Consider the following 17,955-nt stretch of genomic DNA (forward strand, 5'->3'; position numbering starts at 1 on the left):
CCTCGCCGCGGAACAGTCGCCTGCACGCCCTCGCCGGACCCGCGGCTCCCTCGTTGCGCGCCGGCCCGGCTCTGCCCCTGCGGCCGGCCCGCGGGCTCCGGCGCCCCCTCGGCCCCCGGGCGCACCCCGGCGCTGCTGCGGCTCGGGCCCCCGGGCTCGGGCGCCAGGGACCGCTTCGCCACCGATTTCCTGCGCCTGCCGGACGCGCCCCGGAGGAGCCCGCCGCTCCGCGCCGGATCGTCCCCCCGGGCTTAACCCGGCCGCTCCGCTCGGATTCCTCGGCTGCCCTCGCTCCGGTGGCGACTTCCTCCCCGCGGCCGCGTCCCCTCCCCCTCGCCATGAAGGTAGGTGTTCTGCGCGCTGCCGACGCTCGCCACTTTTTTTTTTTTTTCTTCCCCTCTTTGCATTTTTTCTTTTGGAAGTTAACTGGACCCCCCCCCCCCAGCACGCACACACACACACACACACACACACACACACACACACACCCCTCTCCCTATACCTCCATCTCTCCTACCGCCTCCAGGAGCTGAACTCCATAGCCGAGCTGGCAGGGACCCCCATCCCTTCGCCCACCGCCCCCCTCGCGCACCGCCTGCGTCTCTCGGGACACCTCTCCTCCCGCTAAAAGTCACTGCAGACCTAGACTTTGGAGAAAAAGGGAGGATAAGCAAGGGCAGAACCCCCGAGAGCGGTTCACAGATGATCTTCTTTTTGCCCGGAGGAACACCAGTGTCATTTACTAGGTATATTTCAGGAACAGGATAATGATTCAATTCAACAAATATTTATGAAGCGCCCACTGCGCGGGCACCGAGAGGGTGTGTGGCCGGGGCTCGGGAAGGGGAGGAGGACTCCCTGGCTGGGAGACCGGGCAGCAGGAGCCGACACCCCGGAGCGGTGCACCGCCCCCCTCTTCCCCGGTGCTCTGCGGCGGGAGGCCAGGTTGCAGCGCTGCGGGCCGTGTGCCTTTAAGAGCGCCTGGTGGGGGGCCAGCGCGCACCCCGGCGCGGGAGCCGGGTCGCGTTATTAGCATTATTAGCCGCCACTGGTGAGCTCGGCCCCGGGCCCGGGCGGTGGGGGCGGGGAGCGCTGGCAGCGGTGGCTCCAATCCGTCCGCCGGGAGAGCGCGCCCCGGCCCCCTGCGCCGAATCCGCCGCGTCCTTTGGAAACATTTGGGCCTCCGCTTTGGGAGAGCGGGCGAGGGGGGGGGGGCAGTTTGTGAACTCTTGTTTGTTTTAATTGTCAGTTGTATGTTAAAGCCGAGTCACACACTCCGAGGGTCACCGGGAGTTCACTTTTGCGAGAAGTTAACATTTCTTCCTGCAATATAACTTGTTATTTTCCAAACAACTTCTCCGTCCTCCGAGCTTCGGTCCTTATTTCTACTCTTCTTGATCGTCTCTCATTTTACTTTAATAGAACGGTGAAGGTTGGAACTGGGATTAAGGGGTTTCCTAAAACAAACAAAATTCCTGCACGCCTTCCCAAAAAAGTCAAAAAAAAAAAAAAAAAAAAAAGAACCCCAAACCTGGAGACCCCGCGGCCTTGTTTTACTTTCTCAATTCCAGTTTGGCGTCGGGGCCCCTTCTCCTCTCCCGTTTTTAAATGGACAACCCGCTGATGAGAAGCCCCCTGGAGCCAGGGGTGGGATCGCACCTCCTCAGCCCCTGCTCTCCCGCCGGAGCTCACCGCTGCTCCAACCTGATATGGAGATTTCGTTTGTATACAGCGTCTGCCAGGGGAGCTCCGAGGGGGCAATGCTGAGAGCGCGCGAGCGGTGGAGACGCGGTGGAAACTGTGTCCGAGTGCGTAAATCCGTGCCCTCCGTGTTGTTGGGGGGGGGGGGGGCAAGGGGACGAAAGGGTCAGTTGTTCTCGGGCATTGGGCTTGCCAGCCCTAATCCCGCCGGGCCCACAAAGGAGGACCCTCTCCTGGAGGACTGGGCCGGGTGTCCCAGGCCTTTGCCTTTCCTCCCCCGAGCGCCCCGGCGCACAAGGGGTTAGCGCCGTGCGCTCGGAGCTCAGCTCTTCCCGCTGCCTTTCCATCCTCGCCGTGCGGTGCCGGCTGCCCCCTGTTGGCCGCCTCGAGGTAGGGCGCCTGGGAGTCTTGCTTGGGGCGGGCGGTCAGCTGCTCGCCTCTCCCTCCCACCTCTGGCTCAGCTCGTCCTTCCCGACCCCCAGGCCCTCCTCTCCCGGGAGGGCCCCTCCGAGGCCCCCGGAGGACAAGCTGCACTGCGCGGCCGCCGCAATACAGAAGGGGCAGGGGTCCGACCCAGCAAACGGGGCCCCGGCGAGTGGAAGGAAGGGCTTACCTCCTCCCCAGGGCGTAGGAACAGGAGCGTCGCCCTAGGAGGCCTAGGGTACGGCCTCGGCGCTCCCACCCGTGCTGTCTGTGGGAGACGAGTGTTGCTTTCTCTTTCTCGGCCTCAATTTCTTCTTCTATTAAAAAGTGGAGTTGAAACTGCCTCTGGACGGGGGGTGGGTTGAACTGATCTTTAATTTTCTTTCTCCTTCACTTTGCCTCTTCCTCTGGCTGGAGCTGAGAGCCTGTCTTTGGAGTTAGCCTGTGTGAGGAAGGTGTAAGTGATTGTGTGTGTGTGTCTCTGTGTGTGTGTGTCAGAGAGAGAAATAAAGTCTTGACGTCTGAAGAGACTTGTCTGGGGATGGAAGTGGGGGAGATAGGGAACAAAACCCGGCTCGGACACCATTCTTCCTTTGGAGACTCCCTTGTTTCCCGACCTGCTGTTCAGTCCTGAGCCCAGGCAATCCTTGCATTGATCTGGGCACAAGGAGCTCTCTCCACCTTAGAACTCTGTCTCTCTCCCAACGCCCCCCCCCCCCCACACACACACAAACAACACATAGGCAGCGCTGTAGACACAACAAAGCAGTGAGGGGCAGCCTCAGTCCCCCTTGAGCCCAAGCTGGAGGCTTAGGGACGCCCTACCTCCTGGTCTGTTCCCCAAAAGCGAACCTCCCTCCCATCGGTGGCCCCAAGCTCATCCTCATCCGCTCGGCTTCTCTGCTGGCACTTCCTGCGGCAGGGCATCCCAGTTTTGTGGTTGCAGCCTTTATCTCCCACAATTTTCTCTGTTACTGTTACTCTTCTTTGGAGAGAGATCAGAGTGGGGAAAACAGTTTATTTCCCACCAAGAGCAGAGATTCTTGCAGTTTCCTATCCTTTTAGCCACCGTGATGAGCCCAGGTCGAACTCATTTTTGATTCCTTAGCTGGTCTCGCTCTTCATTTCCATTCTCCCAGACTTGGGGGGACCCTGGACGCAAAAAAGCCTAGTGGAAGGGGATGACCAGACTGAATGAGGTGTAGTACCAGTGAGTGAGGGTCAAGAATCTTCTTCCTGCCTTTGTGGAATTTCTCTTTAGGGGCCAGGGGGCTGAGGACTTGGGTGCAGCCTGCGCGCTCGGAGGCTTTCTGTGGCCTGGGAACCTCCTCCTAACCAGAGTGATGGATTCCTCTCTTTCACCCCTCATCACCCTCAGTCCGCACCCCAATTGATGAAGGTTTTAGAACACCTTCAATCCACTGTGAAGGCTTTGTTGGAGAAACAGAATCCGCATCACTGCGTAGAGCTGCTCCGGCTTTGGAAACAGGGCGCTCCACTGCCCTACCCCCACCTCACCCCTCCCCTGCGCTAGAACCGCTCAAGTGCCCGCAATCCTCCTCCCCATCGCCTTCTGGGAACAGATCGTCAGGATCCCTACCTAAGTGGGCTTCTCGTGGCCCTGAAAGTGTTCGAAAACATTTAGCCCGTTCTTTGGTAAACTCAGCTTCTGCCCAGAACTTTTATTTCCACACACTCCCCTGTGTGACCATTCCAGGAGAGGTCTCATTTCATACCGTCTTTTCGGATCGGATCTCTTGGTGAACAGGCAGGGGTGTTTACCCTACAGAGTCTAAGTATTATTTATTAGGGAGTTCGCTGTGAGTTCTTTCAGCCCTTCAGACTTGTGGGGCCTTTTGGGGGGTTGCACGGGGATTGGAGCGGGAAGAGGGCCAAGGTGTTTCCGGGCAAGCACGCGGGGTTAAGTGGAGACGCGACTCGAAGGGCTCTCCTGCAGGATCCCCTTTGGGACGCCCCTGGCCTACCCCCAGTCTGGAGCTGGGGAGACCTGCGTCTGGGAGACCCAGCGGCCCACTCCCAGTTAGGAACGGGCGGACTCTCCCCGGGGTCATCGGGCCCAAAGTCGGTTCGGTTTGTGTGGCTTCGCCTCTAACAAAGAGATCCGCTGTAATCCGCCGAATCTGTTATCAATTTCTCCGCCGCCCGCGCCCCGCCCCGCGCGCCCCGCCCGTCGGGAAGCTCTGAAAGTGCGCGCGGCCAGCGGCAGCCTTCCCCGCCGGCGTCTCGGAAGCACGTCGGTGCGTGTGTGTCTGTGAATGCGTTTGAGTGTGTGAACGTGCAGCAGTGTGGTTGCGAGTGTGCGTGTGCGCGCGCGGCCCTGGCCGCCGAGGGGGAGAGTCGACTTTGCAGCCTGGGCCGCGCGCGAAGGCAGACCTCGCAGCGCACCCCCTCCCCTGGAGGAAACTTGACACTTCGGGCGGGGGTGGGGAGGGAGACCGAGCCTCCTCTCTCCGAGGCTGGGGAAACCCCAGGTTTCTACTCTCCGGGATGCGCCCCTCGCCTTGCGGCGTTTGGAGAAGGAGTGGGCCCAGGGCTCGGAGCCCTGGTTAGCGGGCGCGGGGACCGCACAAGCATTTCCTCTTGGAGAAGCCCGGAGCTCCCCTGGTCAAGGAGACCGCGGGCACGGGGGAGCCGTGGCACGCTCCTGGGCCCCAGCGCGCTTTCACGGCTGCCTGGGTCCCCTCAGCCCCTTCGCCCGCGCACGTTCCAGGCTCCTCTGCCGCCGGGAGGAGGCTCACCTTTCTCCCCCCCGCCCCCCGCCCCCCCGGAGAAAGGGGCTCCCTCGGGGGCTGCGGGCGGCGCAGCGCGGCCGGGTCACATTGATCAGAAACGTAAAAGGGGATTTTTTGGAAACCCGCTCCTCCCACCCGCACGCGCCACGGCCTCGCGCCCCCGCCGCCTACAGGTGGAGAAGTCCCCAGTGGGGAGGCACGGCCGCGAAAGCTTCCAGGGCCACCACCCCCTGCCCCTGGAAGCCCTCGCGGCGGGAGGCTGCGCCGCCGCGGCCCTTTGCGCCTTGGAACCCAGGGGCTCCGCGGCCGCGCGGGAGCCTGCGCATCCCCGGCCCCGCCGAGGGCGGACTCGCGCGCGCTGCGGCCTCTCCCTGCGCCCGCGCCGTTCCGGGCTCACCGAACCGCGTGTGAGCTGGGCCGGCCGGTGCGCCGAGGTGCTGCACGGCCAGACCCGCAGCGCCGCGATGGCCAAGGGGCCGCGACCCCAGACCCCGGACCTAAGGAAACGAGCCCTCCTTGGCTTCCTGTCCTCTTTCCCCGTGGCAGCTGTCAGGAGTGGGGGCAGCAGGGGGGCGGGAGTGACATGAGAAACCAGAATTCGCGGGAGGCCAGGGAAGGGATCCTGGATCCTCTCCCGGGACAGCGGGGGCTCGGACTCCTTTCTTCCCTCCGGGGTGCTGTCCCTTCTCTGGGGGGTACACTGGCTCGGAGGAGGAGGCCTCAGGCAGGGGAGAGGGCACTGTTTTCCCGCTTCCTTGGTTGGGAGAGCACATCTCTCTCGTTATCCCCGGTGCCCCCCGTCTCCAACCCCACCCCAATCTGGTGGAACAGTGTCCTAAGGAAACCCAGGCTGCCCTCCCGCCCCTCCCCACACCCTCTGGAAGCGGCTTCCCCCCCAGAGCGGCCTGTAAACTGATTAGGAAACATACGCTGTTAATTCCGAGCTGCATTTCCCAGCTGGGCACTCGCGCGCGCGCCGCTCCCCGGGGCCTCGCCCCCCACCCCTGCCCTTCCCTCCCGCGTCCTGCCCCCTCCCCACCCCCCACCCACCCCCACCCCACCCCCGCGCCGGCCACCCCGCCTCCTCCGCAGCCGCCGGCGGCGTGCTCCACTCGCCTTCGCGCTCCTCTCGCCCATGGAATTAATTCCGGCTCCACTTGTTGCTCGGCCCAGGTCGGGGAGCGGACGCGGGTGGCTGCGGGTTCCCGAGTGAATTCCCGAGCGGGGACCCCGCAGAGCGCGCACTAGAGGGGAGCAGGGGGTGCGGGAAGCGGCCGAGCAGGAGAGAGGCAGCGCTTGGCACCGGGGCTTTGGCTCCACAGCATTGGGACATGTTTGTAATCGCTGGCGAGCCCCGCGCGCAGGATCCCAGCGAAATCAGATTTCCTGGTGAGGTTGCGTGGGTGGATTAATTTGGAAAAAGAAACTGCCTATATCTTGCCATCAAAAAACTCAACGGAGGAGAAGCGCAGTCAATCAACAGTAAACTTAAGAGACCCCGGATGCTTCCGTTGTTTAAACTTGTATGCTCGAAAATTATCTGAGAGGCAATAAACATCTGCTCCTTTCTTCCCTCTCCAGAAGTCGATTGGAATATTAAGGCCAGGAGTTGCTTTGGGGACGGCTGGAAGTGCAATGTCTTCCAAGTTCTTCCTAATGGCTTTGGCCATATTTTTCTCCTTCGCCCAGGTTGTAATAGAAGCCAATTCTTGGTGGTAAGTTCCTTCTAAGTACATATGCTTTGTTTTATTTTATTTCTTTTTTTTAAGAAAAGATTCATGTGTACGATGCTGCAGTATTTAAAGCAGAATCATGAGTTTGAGTGCCTTTAATACAGACGTGCCTAATATGATTTGTTTGTATATCTGGAAATCGGATTTTTTTTTAAGTTGTTAATATCGTCAGGCTTAATCTGTAGCTCCGTAGGGAATGCGACCCTATAAATCTACACCTTTTTCTATGAGGCCCTTGTTCGGATGTCTGCTTGTAGTACATCATGTAATAAAAGGGGACCGAAATTCACGTCTCTAATAATTGTGAGCCTATCTATAAAGTTTACTTTTTGCCACCTCGAGGTAGTAAAAGTCAGCTCCAGCTTTTATTTTTGGTCATTGTGGTTACTAACCTTCGGGGTCTGAGGTAGGCAGAGTGTTCTAGGAAGACAGCTACACTGCAAGTGGGCGAGGACTGGGGCTTGAAATCTGATCAAAAGGAGGTGAACGTGAAGTAGTCAACCGTCCCTAAGTGAGCGTTTCTCCCTGGTTAGGGGCCCGTGTAGACAGACTGCAGTATATCCAGAGGATTATTTTTGACGGTGTTCTGGATATTTTTTTCCCCTGTAAATGAACAGTGTTTTTCTGACTGTCAAACATGACTTGTATTCACTGGATACCCTGTCTTGGGTCTCTCACAATCACATAAGGAGCCCTTTTAAAATGTCCAGAGAACATGGTGGATTTTCTGCAGCCTCTATACTTGTCTCCCTGTTCTTCCATCGGTCAGAGGGAGCTGCTATCTCCTCCCCGTGTCTAATTGTGTCTACTTTCGGCATTCATACGTTTCCAAGGCACATCGGTCCAATTTGTGGGGCAAAGTGAGTCACTTTCTCTCATGTCAGAGGCCCGTCCCCAAAAACCGCCATTCCCCCCTCTTCTGAGTGATTTCGGAAATATTGGTTCAGGTATATGGCAATGAGGGCAAAGAAGGGAGTGAAAACCTAACTGGGGAGCCAGATGGCGGGGTGGGGACTACACAATACCTCCGTTTTCTGAGTGCAGTTGAAACAGAGAAGTTTTATGAAGCCCTTCTCATACTTTGTCATGAGGACAAGCAGGAGAGAAAAAGCATCTGTGTGCTTAAAACTATGTATTGCTGACATGCTTTCAGGGGGCCTACCTCAAGAGTTCACGTAAATCTTGAATGCACATCTCCCCCCTCCCCTTTTTAGGTCGCTAGGTATGAATAACCCTGTTCAGATGTCAGAAGTATATATCATAGGAGCGCAGCCTCTCTGCAGCCAGCTGGCAGGACTTTCTCAAGGACAGAAGAAACTGTGCCACTTGTATCAGGACCACATGCAGTACATTGGAGAAGGCGCAAAGACGGGCATCAAAGAGTGCCAGTATCAATTCCGGCATCGGAGGTGGAACTGCAGCACCGTGGATAACACCTCCGTTTTTGGCAGGGTCATGCAGATAGGTAGGAAACCATTTAACATATTTTTAAATACGGATCAAGTGTTCTCCTGAAGAAAGAGAAAAAGAAAAAAAGGGGGGGGGGGGGCTTCAGTGTGTACTTACAAGCTTGATAAGGAGGGAATCTCCCAGCAGGCTGACGGCTGGGGAACGTTAGTCACTACAACTACTTGCACGTTAATTCCTGTTCCCACACCTTGATTATAATAAGTTTTGGGCTGCTTTAACCAAATGAGAAGGGAAGCATCAGAGACACCTTCGTTTTTCCAAACACTCAATTTTTCTTAAAAGCATTTTGTTTAGAAGAGAAGCAGAACGCTTAATTTGGTTTCTCAAAAGGAGGTGAGGAAAGATGAGTCATTTATATCCTTTTAAGCTTCAAAACTCTTTTTAACGGTTAGAAGTTTCTTAAGCCACAATTCAAATGGCCCACGCATCAAACTAAATACTGTCATCTTTCGAATGTTGGCTATGTTGGAAGTGAATAAGGTTTTAATTTTCCTAATATAGATATTTCCTGAGGCCATAGAGATATATATGTTAAAACTTTATTTTTAGTCCCAGAAAGAATTTTAATTAGAAGTGATCCAATTTACGTTGCGATTTTGGCAATTGATATAAAAAGCACATGCCTCAGATCTCAGCCTAGAAACTAAAAAAAAAAAAAAAAAAACAACTTAAATGTATTGCTCACAGTCAGATTCTTTATGTTAAACGTATCCTTGAACTTGTTATTCCGTGCAGGGAGGAGGTGGCATTAAAATGGGGCTAAAGGCAAAGAATTTGGAAAATCAGTTTGCCTCTGGTTTGGCTTAATAGCATAGGATACTATCTGACAGATGTGATCCTATGTGTGTTTTCTAGTGAGAATGTTTTAGGTCCATTTAGTTTTATGCAAACAAGCCCTTATAATTAATATGACCGCGGTGATTCCTAAAATAAGAAGCCATTTATCAAAGCAATTAACTGTTTAGACTGACTGAAGATAAAAAAGTTGGCTTAATATCCGTCACGGATGGATAAAATGCTTTTTTAAAAACCCTGAAAAGTGCATTCATTGAGAACAAAAAAGAGTTGTCAGTGGATGTTTGAGCCAAGCGACTTCATATACTAAAATAATACAGGACTGGAAGCCATTCCTCTAATTGAATGGCAAAATGGTCTGCAGCCCTCAGCCTGGCAGTTTCATAGGGCTTTGTCCTTCCTGTTAATGATTAAAATGTGCTAATGTATATACTGGGATCTGAATCCAGGAGTTGAGCGGCAGGAACACAGGAGCTTTCCCTGAACGAGGACTGCCCTATGTAGTTAACTGGGGGTGGTGGAAGATTCCCTTCTGCACTGTGATATTGTGAGTAAGCTCAAAACTTTTTCTTTTTTTTTTAGCTGTATCAGAATGGTAAGTTGTCAGCTTTCCCTTCTCACCTTTGCGTTATATATTCCCCTAAGCTCCTTTCCTCTCAAACTAAGGGAGCATTTTTTCACATGTATATGAGTTTGCAAAAGCCATACATTTTTTTTTTTTTATGGTAACCAGGAGGCAAAATACCCATTGGAACAGTTTTTCTGTGTAGTGACTCGAACACAACTTTGATTTAAGGTCCTCTTCATTTGTAGCCTCTTTTGGGCCAAAATGTTCAGAATAAGCTATCATTTGCTAAGTGGATTTGAGTTCTGCTAGAGATTTATTTAAAATGTGGTCCAAGATTCAAAGAGCCTGCTTCCTCAGGGAACAAGCAGAACCTTTGGTACAAAGGCTTATATTTAATTGTCCCTTGCAAATACAGTGTCTGGTCCTCAGCTGTGTGGTACTCCCGTCTGGGTTGGTGGCAAGTGGGTGGGAGTAAAACCTCCTGGCAGCCTCCAAGGGAGCCCTGCTACATACTACCATCAAGTTAGCTGATATCCTGGGCATCTGAGAGCGCCCACCATCCTCCTTTGCCAAAGGTCCCCCAGGTTCTGGGGTCAGGAAGCTGCTGCTGGGCTTTTGGTGGAACACGGATGGGGCCTTCTCTTCTATTTATTTAAAAAAAGAGACGGAGAGAAGGAAAACCAGAGTAGAGTTTTGTGGAAGGGAAACATAGACCCAACCCCAACAGTGGGAAATTTACTTGGCTTTCAGTTTTCTATTTAAGAGTCTGTTTGAAGAGAAGGAGCTAAGGGAAAATTTAAAACACCTTTGATGCTTAAAGGGGTGTGTGTGTGTATGCGTGCGTGCATGCGTGCCCTTATGCACACGGGCGCTAACGCCCACTCCAGAGCACTTAGTATGCCAGGGACCCGAGCGCAGTTTGTGCCCGTGAGAATCTGACCCTGTGATGGGGCCAGTGTCTGAGAAACTCAGGCTGCCACTTCCATCCCTCTTTAACTCATTTTTTCTAGGGTGCCAGTTGCCTGGGAGGCACTGTACACAATTGGCTGGTGAAGGGCCCACTCTTCATTTTGGAAACTTCTCATTTTTCATCACGCTAACCTTTCCTCCAGCTTTTGTCTACGTCCCTTCTTTGTCTCCACACTGTGAAAAGATATATAAGAAAGGCTCCATTTTTAAGGGGTGTGAGGATCCAAATAGATGTAGATTTCGCAGGAAGGAAACCTAACTGAACCAGCAGTATTCCATACAGCATGGTTGTGTCCACAGGCTACTCGCCAAAGAGCACTTTTCAAACTGACGTTTTCTCTGCAGTGACAAAGTGGCTTAAGAGATTTCCACCAGGTTTGTGTTCCAGGGTAAAAAAGGAAATGCTCAAGGTAGACTCATTAGGAAAAAAAAAAAAAAAAAAACGCATTATTGGGTTTTGTATAAAAGCCCTTTTATGCACGATCTACTCACAGGACAGTGCCTTAGGTTCTTCTAGCTCCAGAGGATGGTTTATCTGTTTTCCTCTCGCTACTGCCTTATTCTACAAGTCTCCCATCCAGGACCACATTTTCTGTCCTATCAGTGTTGATCCTCAAATAACTCCCTTTAGAATCTTTCTGCTCACCTCATTTCTCTCCACTCTCTGATGGGCTCTGCCTCTCTAATTTGAGCTAGCTAGATAGAAGACCCCTTAGGAACTCTCTGGATCTTCCTGCCAACCACCAGCACGCTCCTCAAATCATTCATTTTTTAAATTGTGGGAGGGTAGGTCTGTGGTAACTGGGAACCTTCACCGTTCCTGGAAGGAGGAATCACAAATGTCTGTGGATTGAAGTATAGAGCTCAAGTCCCAGGAAGGGCAGCCTGCTGGATTCTGGAATTGGCATAGGCATCCTCAGGCTGACCTTTTTAGTTGGGGCTGAGTCCTGTTGTCAGCTGTTCTTCTGCTGGACCACCCCCTCCCTCCCCCGCTAAAAAAAAAGATGGTCAGCAAGCTCTTTAAGGGTTGGAGAAACTTCTGATATAGGGATTTCAGCACTAAAAGCGGCCTTTTTCTCCCTCCTGGACATCTAGTTCAATAGTCTTATTTTTATAGTTGAAGAAAGTGAGGCCCCTGTGCCCCAGCATACCCCTCAGGCCCAGCTTCAGCCCACCCCAGGTAGGGGGGGGGTGGTTAACCCTTTCTCTCTGGCACCACTACATTTTTATCAAGTGGCTTCTTGTTACCCATAGAAGTGTCTCCAAGTACGCGTGAAAGTTAAAGTAGACTATGATGGCCTCCATTTTCCCTCTGACAAATGGGACTACAGGAAGTAGACATTACAAGTTTGGGGAAGGAGAAGACTCTTCTTTTCCCCTTAGATTGTGCTTTCTTCCTGCTTGCGATTGATTCTAACAGTTTGAGGCAGAGGCTCTGCGAGGGGGGCAGGTGGGTGGCTGGGTTGCAGAAGTAGCCTCTAAGGCAGCAGGCTGCTTTACAAGTCCACTGCCATCTTCCTGAATAAGTATCAGGCCAAAGCAACTTGGGATGTAAGAAGAGGCCAAGCTTCGCTCTGATACCCCAGGAACAGGGCGCCGCCTTCAGCCCAGGGCGTGATCCTGGAGTCCGGGGATGGAGTCCCACAGCAGGCTCCCAGCATGGAGACTGCTGCTCCTCCCTCTGCCTGTGTCTCTGTCTCTCTGTCTTTCTCGCTCTCTGTCTGTAATAAATAAATAAATAAAAATCTTAAAAAAAAAACTAAAAGAAAAAAAAAAAAGATTAGAAAGGGGAGGTCAGGGGCCTGGCCCTGCGTGGTGATGGAGCAGGGGGAGCCAGGCCCCAGGTCCCCGCCCTGGCCTGAGACTCCAGGCCTGGCCACTTCTGCGGCCCTGCCCGAGCTAACTCAGAATGACCCCAAACGTTCAAATCAGTGTCAGGAAGTCTCCCCACATTCTGTTCGCCCTCAATGGCTTCTTTCATGCGCAGTTTTGGGAAGGAAGTTTCCAGGACTTTGGAGGAGCTGGAGGCAAAGCCAGGCTGGCGCTCGCCCGCGCGGGGCTCTGGCTCCTCGGGGTCAGAGTGGAGACGCCAGGGGTCCCGGGCGCCGCGCACCTGCCGGGGGCGGGCGGGGCGGGGCGGGGCGGGGCGGGCGCCCGGTGACCCCGCGTCCCGCCCGCAGGCAGCCGCGAGACGGCCTTCACGTACGCGGTGAGCGCCGCGGGGGTGGTGAACGCCATGAGCCGCGCGTGCCGCGAGGGCGAGCTCTCCACCTGCGGCTGCAGCCGGGCCGCGCGCCCCAAGGACCTGCCGCGGGACTGGCTGTGGGGCGGCTGCGGGGACAACATCGACTACGGCTACCGCTTCGCCAAGGAGTTCGTGGACGCGCGCGAGCGGGAGCGCATCCACGCCAAGGGCTCGTACGAGAGCGCGCGCATCCTCATGAACCTGCACAACAACGAGGCCGGCCGCAGGGTGAGTCGGGGCACCTGCGGCCCGGGGGCACCTGCGGCGGGGGGAGGGGGGGGGGGGGGGGGGTGTCCCGCGCCGCCCCGCCCGCGAAGGTGCGCCTGATGCTGCCTGACAAGGAGCTTTCTGGGCCCCTGTCCTTAGTCCCCAGTGCAACTGGGCAGCTCAGCTCAGAGACAAAGATGTGCATAAAGGTCGCCCTCCTCCCTGGGACGTGTGTGTGGCTGCGCTTCCCCTGGGGCGACGGAGCTCCCTACCCCGGGGGGTGCCCAGTGGGGGGACCCGGCCTTCCCCGGGACTCTCCGACCCCCTCGCTTGGTTCCTCCTTGCCTCCTCCCCTGGCATTAGAGAGCAGGCCTGAGGGTTTTGTTTTGTTTAAGGCGCTTCTCTAGGAAAACGACAGCAATTTTATAGGTCTGCCCATCAAGGCCGATCGAGGGTGGCTCTGGACAGAAGAGAGGGTCACTCAGAAGGGCCCAGAGAGCCCAGCTTCGCAAGCCTGGTCACCAGCCTTCTGGGGCCACTCTTTCCTTCCCCTGGTGGGAAGCTTCTCCACAATAGTTAAAAAGACCCTTTTTTTCCCTGCGGTTAAACACATGGCACTTTATGGCTGCTTTAAAATGAAGGGGTGAAACTTTTCTTAACTTTGGCAGCATTGAAAACCAGGGTCATTATTTTTTCACAGAACCCAAGGTAGGTGCCAGGAACTTTCTGGTCAGAGATTTCACTCTTCTGTATTTTGGGGTGAGGAAAAGGGAAGATAATCACAGAGTAAAATATAGAGGACTGGGAGGAGCCTTAGAACCCTCTAACCACACACCCTCATTTTTAAAGCTTGGGAAACTGAGGCCCTAGAGAACTGCTTCATGGCCATGGAGGAAAATTGATGGATTGAGATACAGGCCCAGGCACGTTTTTATTAAACTCATGCGTCACAGCTCAAAGGTAAAGGGCTATCAGCTTTGGAATGAAAGAAATCTAAGTTAAGATCCAATTCTGTGCCTTTCTAGGTGTGAGCCTCAGTTTCCACGTTTCCACATCTGTTGGATGGCCATGGCATTAACTATCACTCCGAGTTATAGGAGGACTGACTGGGATCATAGAGGAGGTGGATCCAGACAGAGTTGCCAGTGCTTGACCATCTCTCACCAGTAAAATAAGAATAGTTCAGTCCAAGGGTGGAGTTTAGTGTCAGCCTGTAGTAAGTGCTTGATAAATCCTAACTGAATTGTGAGACATGCAGAAGTTAGGGAACAGAGAAGTCGAAGATGATCTAGACGATTCCGGCTAGCCCAGCTTCTCACATTGATGGTAAACGTTGGAGGTGTTGGGGAAGGACTAAACTGGGCAGATTTTTTTGCCCCTGGTGGCCTGAGGGGTCAGATTATTGCTCCAGAGGGAGCGTGGCCTCTCCTTTCTCAAGCCTCCCATTGCTGTCTCTCCCCGTGGCAGCTGACCAAGGCCACATAATGGGCATGTCAGCCCCACGCTCTGTGGGAGCCCATAAAGCTTGGCCCTGTCCTCACAGGGGACACATCACATTACTCTGTGCATACAGTGTGCCCAGTGCCTTAGACCAGAAGTGCCTCCAGGACAGAGATGTGGTTGGCTCTTCTGGGCCCCACTGTGCCCATGTTGGGTACTTTCATCCATGTAGGGGATTTCTTTGACTCCTCTCATGAGGAGAAATGATCTGGGGCCTGGCAACCAAGGAGAGACAGTCAAGGGATTTCCAAGTAGAGAACGGGGGTTTTGGAGAGTTGGAAAAGCACCTTTAATATTATCAGAATTTCGTTTAACATCTACATTTTTGAAAAGTGAGTGAGCTCTTTTTGTAGGTTTTATTATTTGAGCAGTGAGCTGAGCTTGGATTCTGACAGATGAGGTTACATGTAGAAGATAGTTTTTCTCCAGGACAGTGGGGGTGGAGAGGACGAAATCGGGACACTGTGCCAGGAAATCCTATTAGAATCGCCTTGGGGCATTAGCTTTTTATTTTCCTCAAAGGGGAGCAAAGGTTAAATACATTTGCAAAACCCTTCTGCACATTAGCTGAGTGCCTGAAACTCTTTATGCCAAGGGAGTACATTGTGCCCCCCACACTTTTGAAAAAAAAAAAAAAAAAAAGCCCCTTATGAATCTTTAGAGGACAAAGGTGGCTATTTGGTGTGGTGTTCAGGATGGAAGGAGCCTTCTAGATCACTCCAGGCTCCAGGGTCCTGAGAGGCCCTCTGCAGCATGCCAGCACTACGCCGACTCTGGAGGGTGACCAGCACAGGAACTGTGGGCAGTGGGGACTATAAATAGGCGGCCACCACCTCCCAGGCTGCTGGGCACAGTGCCATGAGGTCAGGCCAGTGGGCACTGCAGCTGGGAGGCCAGGGTGACCTGGTGAGAGCCCAGGATCGGCACCCAGATGCCGTGGGCTCATCACCTTGGAGAAAGAGCAGATTCATTGATTGCATGCCCTATGCCAAGCACTTTCCTTTTATCCCCTAATTTTATCCTTTTAACAATATTGTGAGGTTGGCACCATTACATTACAGTTCCCCTTCACAGATAGAGGAGGCTCTGAGAAGTGAGGCCCGTTGCCGGAATTCAGGGGCACAGTTAGGACAGCACGCTATCAGCCTAGCTCCTGTGCAGATGCTCTCATCTAGGCAGCGGGGAGTAGAGTTGGGGACTGTGCAGGAAGTAGGAGTGAGAGCACCTGAGATCCAGGCCTGGTTTCCCCACATTCTAGTTGTGTGGCCTTTGCAGGCCAGTTTTCCTCTCTGTGCCACTATGGCATCATCTAATCCATTATGGTGTTATTTAGGAGGATTCAAGGAGGTAAATAGTATCAAGGCTCTGATGGCAGTGCCTGGCACACAGCAGTAATAACTGATTAATATTGGAACCCTGATCCCACTTGGGCTGGACACCCTCTCCACCCTCCCACTTACCAACCAGCTGGGTGCCCACGGGCAAGTGACTGAGCATGAGCTTGCAGCCCAGTTGCCTGGGTTCAAATCGTGGCACCCCTACCTTCCAGTGGCTGGGTAAGTAAGTCAACTCTGTATAGGCCTCACTTTTCTTCTCTGTGAAATGGGCACACACTAGCTAGCACTTCTCCCAGAGGCTGGCTGAGGGGATTAATCCAGGTGATGGAGGAGAGAATTGTGAGTAATCTATGGGGTGAGCATTCAGGATGTCTAAATTAGTTGCTGTAACATTTTCTTGGAAAAGCAGCAGCAACCAGAGTGGTCTCCTGTTCCCATTTAAGAAAGCGGGTTGTTTAGCCCGACGGAGTGTAAGAGTGAGGGGCCCAGAGCCTGTTTATTTTTGTAGACTCTGTAGAGAAGGCGACAGCACCTTCTGGTGGCACAGGGTATAGGCCAGGCCCTGGCGGGGCCGGGTGACCTCGGCTCCACGGGGAAGGTGGAGCGGAGCTTTGGTAACCTGCCACCGCCTGGGCCCTGGCTCCTGCCCCGATGGCGCGTCCGCTGACTGTCCCATCTCCCCACAGACGGTGTACAACCTGGCCGACGTGGCCTGCAAGTGCCACGGGGTGTCGGGCTCGTGTAGCCTCAAGACGTGCTGGCTGCAGCTGGCCGACTTCCGCAAGGTGGGCGACGCCCTGAAGGAGAAGTACGACAGCGCAGCGGCCATGCGGCTCAACAGCCGGGGCAAGCTGGTGCAGGTCAACAGCCGCTTCAACTCGCCCACCACGCAGGACCTGGTCTACATCGACCCCAGCCCCGACTACTGCGTGCGCAACGAGAGCACCGGCTCGCTGGGCACGCAGGGCCGCCTGTGCAACAAGACGTCCGAGGGCATGGACGGCTGCGAGCTCATGTGCTGCGGCCGCGGCTACGACCAGTTCAAGACCGTGCAGACGGAGCGCTGCCACTGCAAGTTCCACTGGTGCTGCTACGTCAAGTGCAAGAAGTGCACGGAGATCGTGGACCAGTTCGTGTGCAAATAGTGGGCGCCCGCCGCCCGCCTGTCACCCAGCCCCGCTCCCAGGACCCACTTATTTATAGAAAGTACAGTGATTCTGGTTTTTTTTTTTTTTAATATTGTTTTATTTTCCCCTGAGAATTGCAACCGGAACCATTTTTTTTTCTGTTCCCATCTAAGAACTCTGTGGTTTATTATTAATATTATAATTATTATTTGGCAATAATGGGGGTGGGTGGGAACCAAGACAAATATTTATTTTGTGCATCTTTGAAAAGGTAAGACAAGACTTCTTTGGATGGTGTAGGATGAGGGGGGATTACATGTACCCTGTGTGCACATCTAGAAGGGAAAGGAAATATGCTTTCTTTTTCTCAACTGCGGGGTCAAATACAGGACAGGTAGCATCCAGCTGGAAGGGGGTGGTACAAATCTATGCATGATTCAGCTTCTGTGACCAAAATGAATTGTAAATGCTCTGGGGAAAGTCGAGAGATCTTGAGAAACAAACAGAAAAATGAGACCCCACCCCATCCTTCCCTAGGGGCTGCCAGCCCGAAACATTTTCAAAATGGTAATTTAAAAAATAACAGCGAGAATCTCACATCCCTCGAAGATAGGTCATTTGTGTCATTTTCATCAAATGTTTTACCTGCAGATGGTCCTGTACTAGTAGCTACTGAAAACTTGGGGAACAGGGAGGAAAGCCCCGGAAGGTAAAAACAACCTTAAAAATGCCTCTATCAAGATACCGATTTGATTCTGTTACAGGAATTAGGTGATCAGATTGGAAAAGGATCCCCAAATGATTCCGGGTACTAGACTTTTTTTGTTTGCAGAGAGGCGGGGAGGTTGGCTTGAACAGAAAAAGAAAAATATACTGTAATTTTCTTAGGGATGCTTGGTTAATAAATGATAATGATGAAAATAATAAGCGAATTCCGTTCACAGATCCTCAGCCCAGACAACAAAGTAACTGCGTGCAGGTCGGCCGCTGCATCAGAGCAGAAGCCCTGTGTGAGGGGAGAAAAGTGAAATCGGCCCTCCCCCTCGCCCCCAAGTCCTCTCTGATTCCTCCTTGCCTTTGCTGCGATGTGATGCTGGCCACGTTGCCAAACGGCAGCTCCACTGGGT

General features: G+C 53.6%; 1 protein-coding gene across 1 annotated transcript; it reads left to right on the forward strand.

The window, feature by feature from the left end:
* Positions 1–5,995: 5,995 nt before the first annotated feature.
* On the forward strand, positions 5,996–16,986 carry WNT5A (Wnt family member 5A). Its single transcript, NM_001287075.1, has 5 exons — positions 5,996–6,050; positions 6,459–6,592; positions 7,825–8,075; positions 12,593–12,885; positions 16,388–16,986. The coding sequence occupies exons 2-5, from the start codon at positions 6,513–6,515 to the stop codon at positions 16,844–16,846; spliced, it is 1,083 nt and encodes a 360-aa protein (NP_001274004.1). The 5' UTR covers positions 5,996–6,050; positions 6,459–6,512; the 3' UTR covers positions 16,847–16,986.
* Positions 16,987–17,955: the final 969 nt, after the last annotated feature.

Source organism: Canis lupus, chromosome 20 (genome assembly GCF_011100685.1).
Source record: "Canis lupus familiaris isolate Mischka breed German Shepherd chromosome 20, alternate assembly UU_Cfam_GSD_1.0, whole genome shotgun sequence".
In the NCBI taxonomy this organism is placed as follows: Eukaryota; Metazoa; Chordata; class Mammalia; order Carnivora; family Canidae; genus Canis; species Canis lupus.

Excerpts from the sequence above, each read along its gene's own strand:
- WNT5A (NM_001287075.1), top strand. The coding sequence starts at position 6,513 with ATGTCTTCCAAGTTCTTCCTAATGGCTTTGGCCATATTTTTCTCCTTC. Across the intron at positions 6,593-7,824 it reads ATAGAAGCCAATTCTTGGTG|GTCGCTAGGTATGAATAACC; the intron begins GTAAGTTCCTTC and ends TCCCCTTTTTAG. Across the intron at positions 8,076-12,592 it reads TGGCAGGGTCATGCAGATAG|GCAGCCGCGAGACGGCCTTC; the intron begins GTAGGAAACCAT and ends TCCCGCCCGCAG.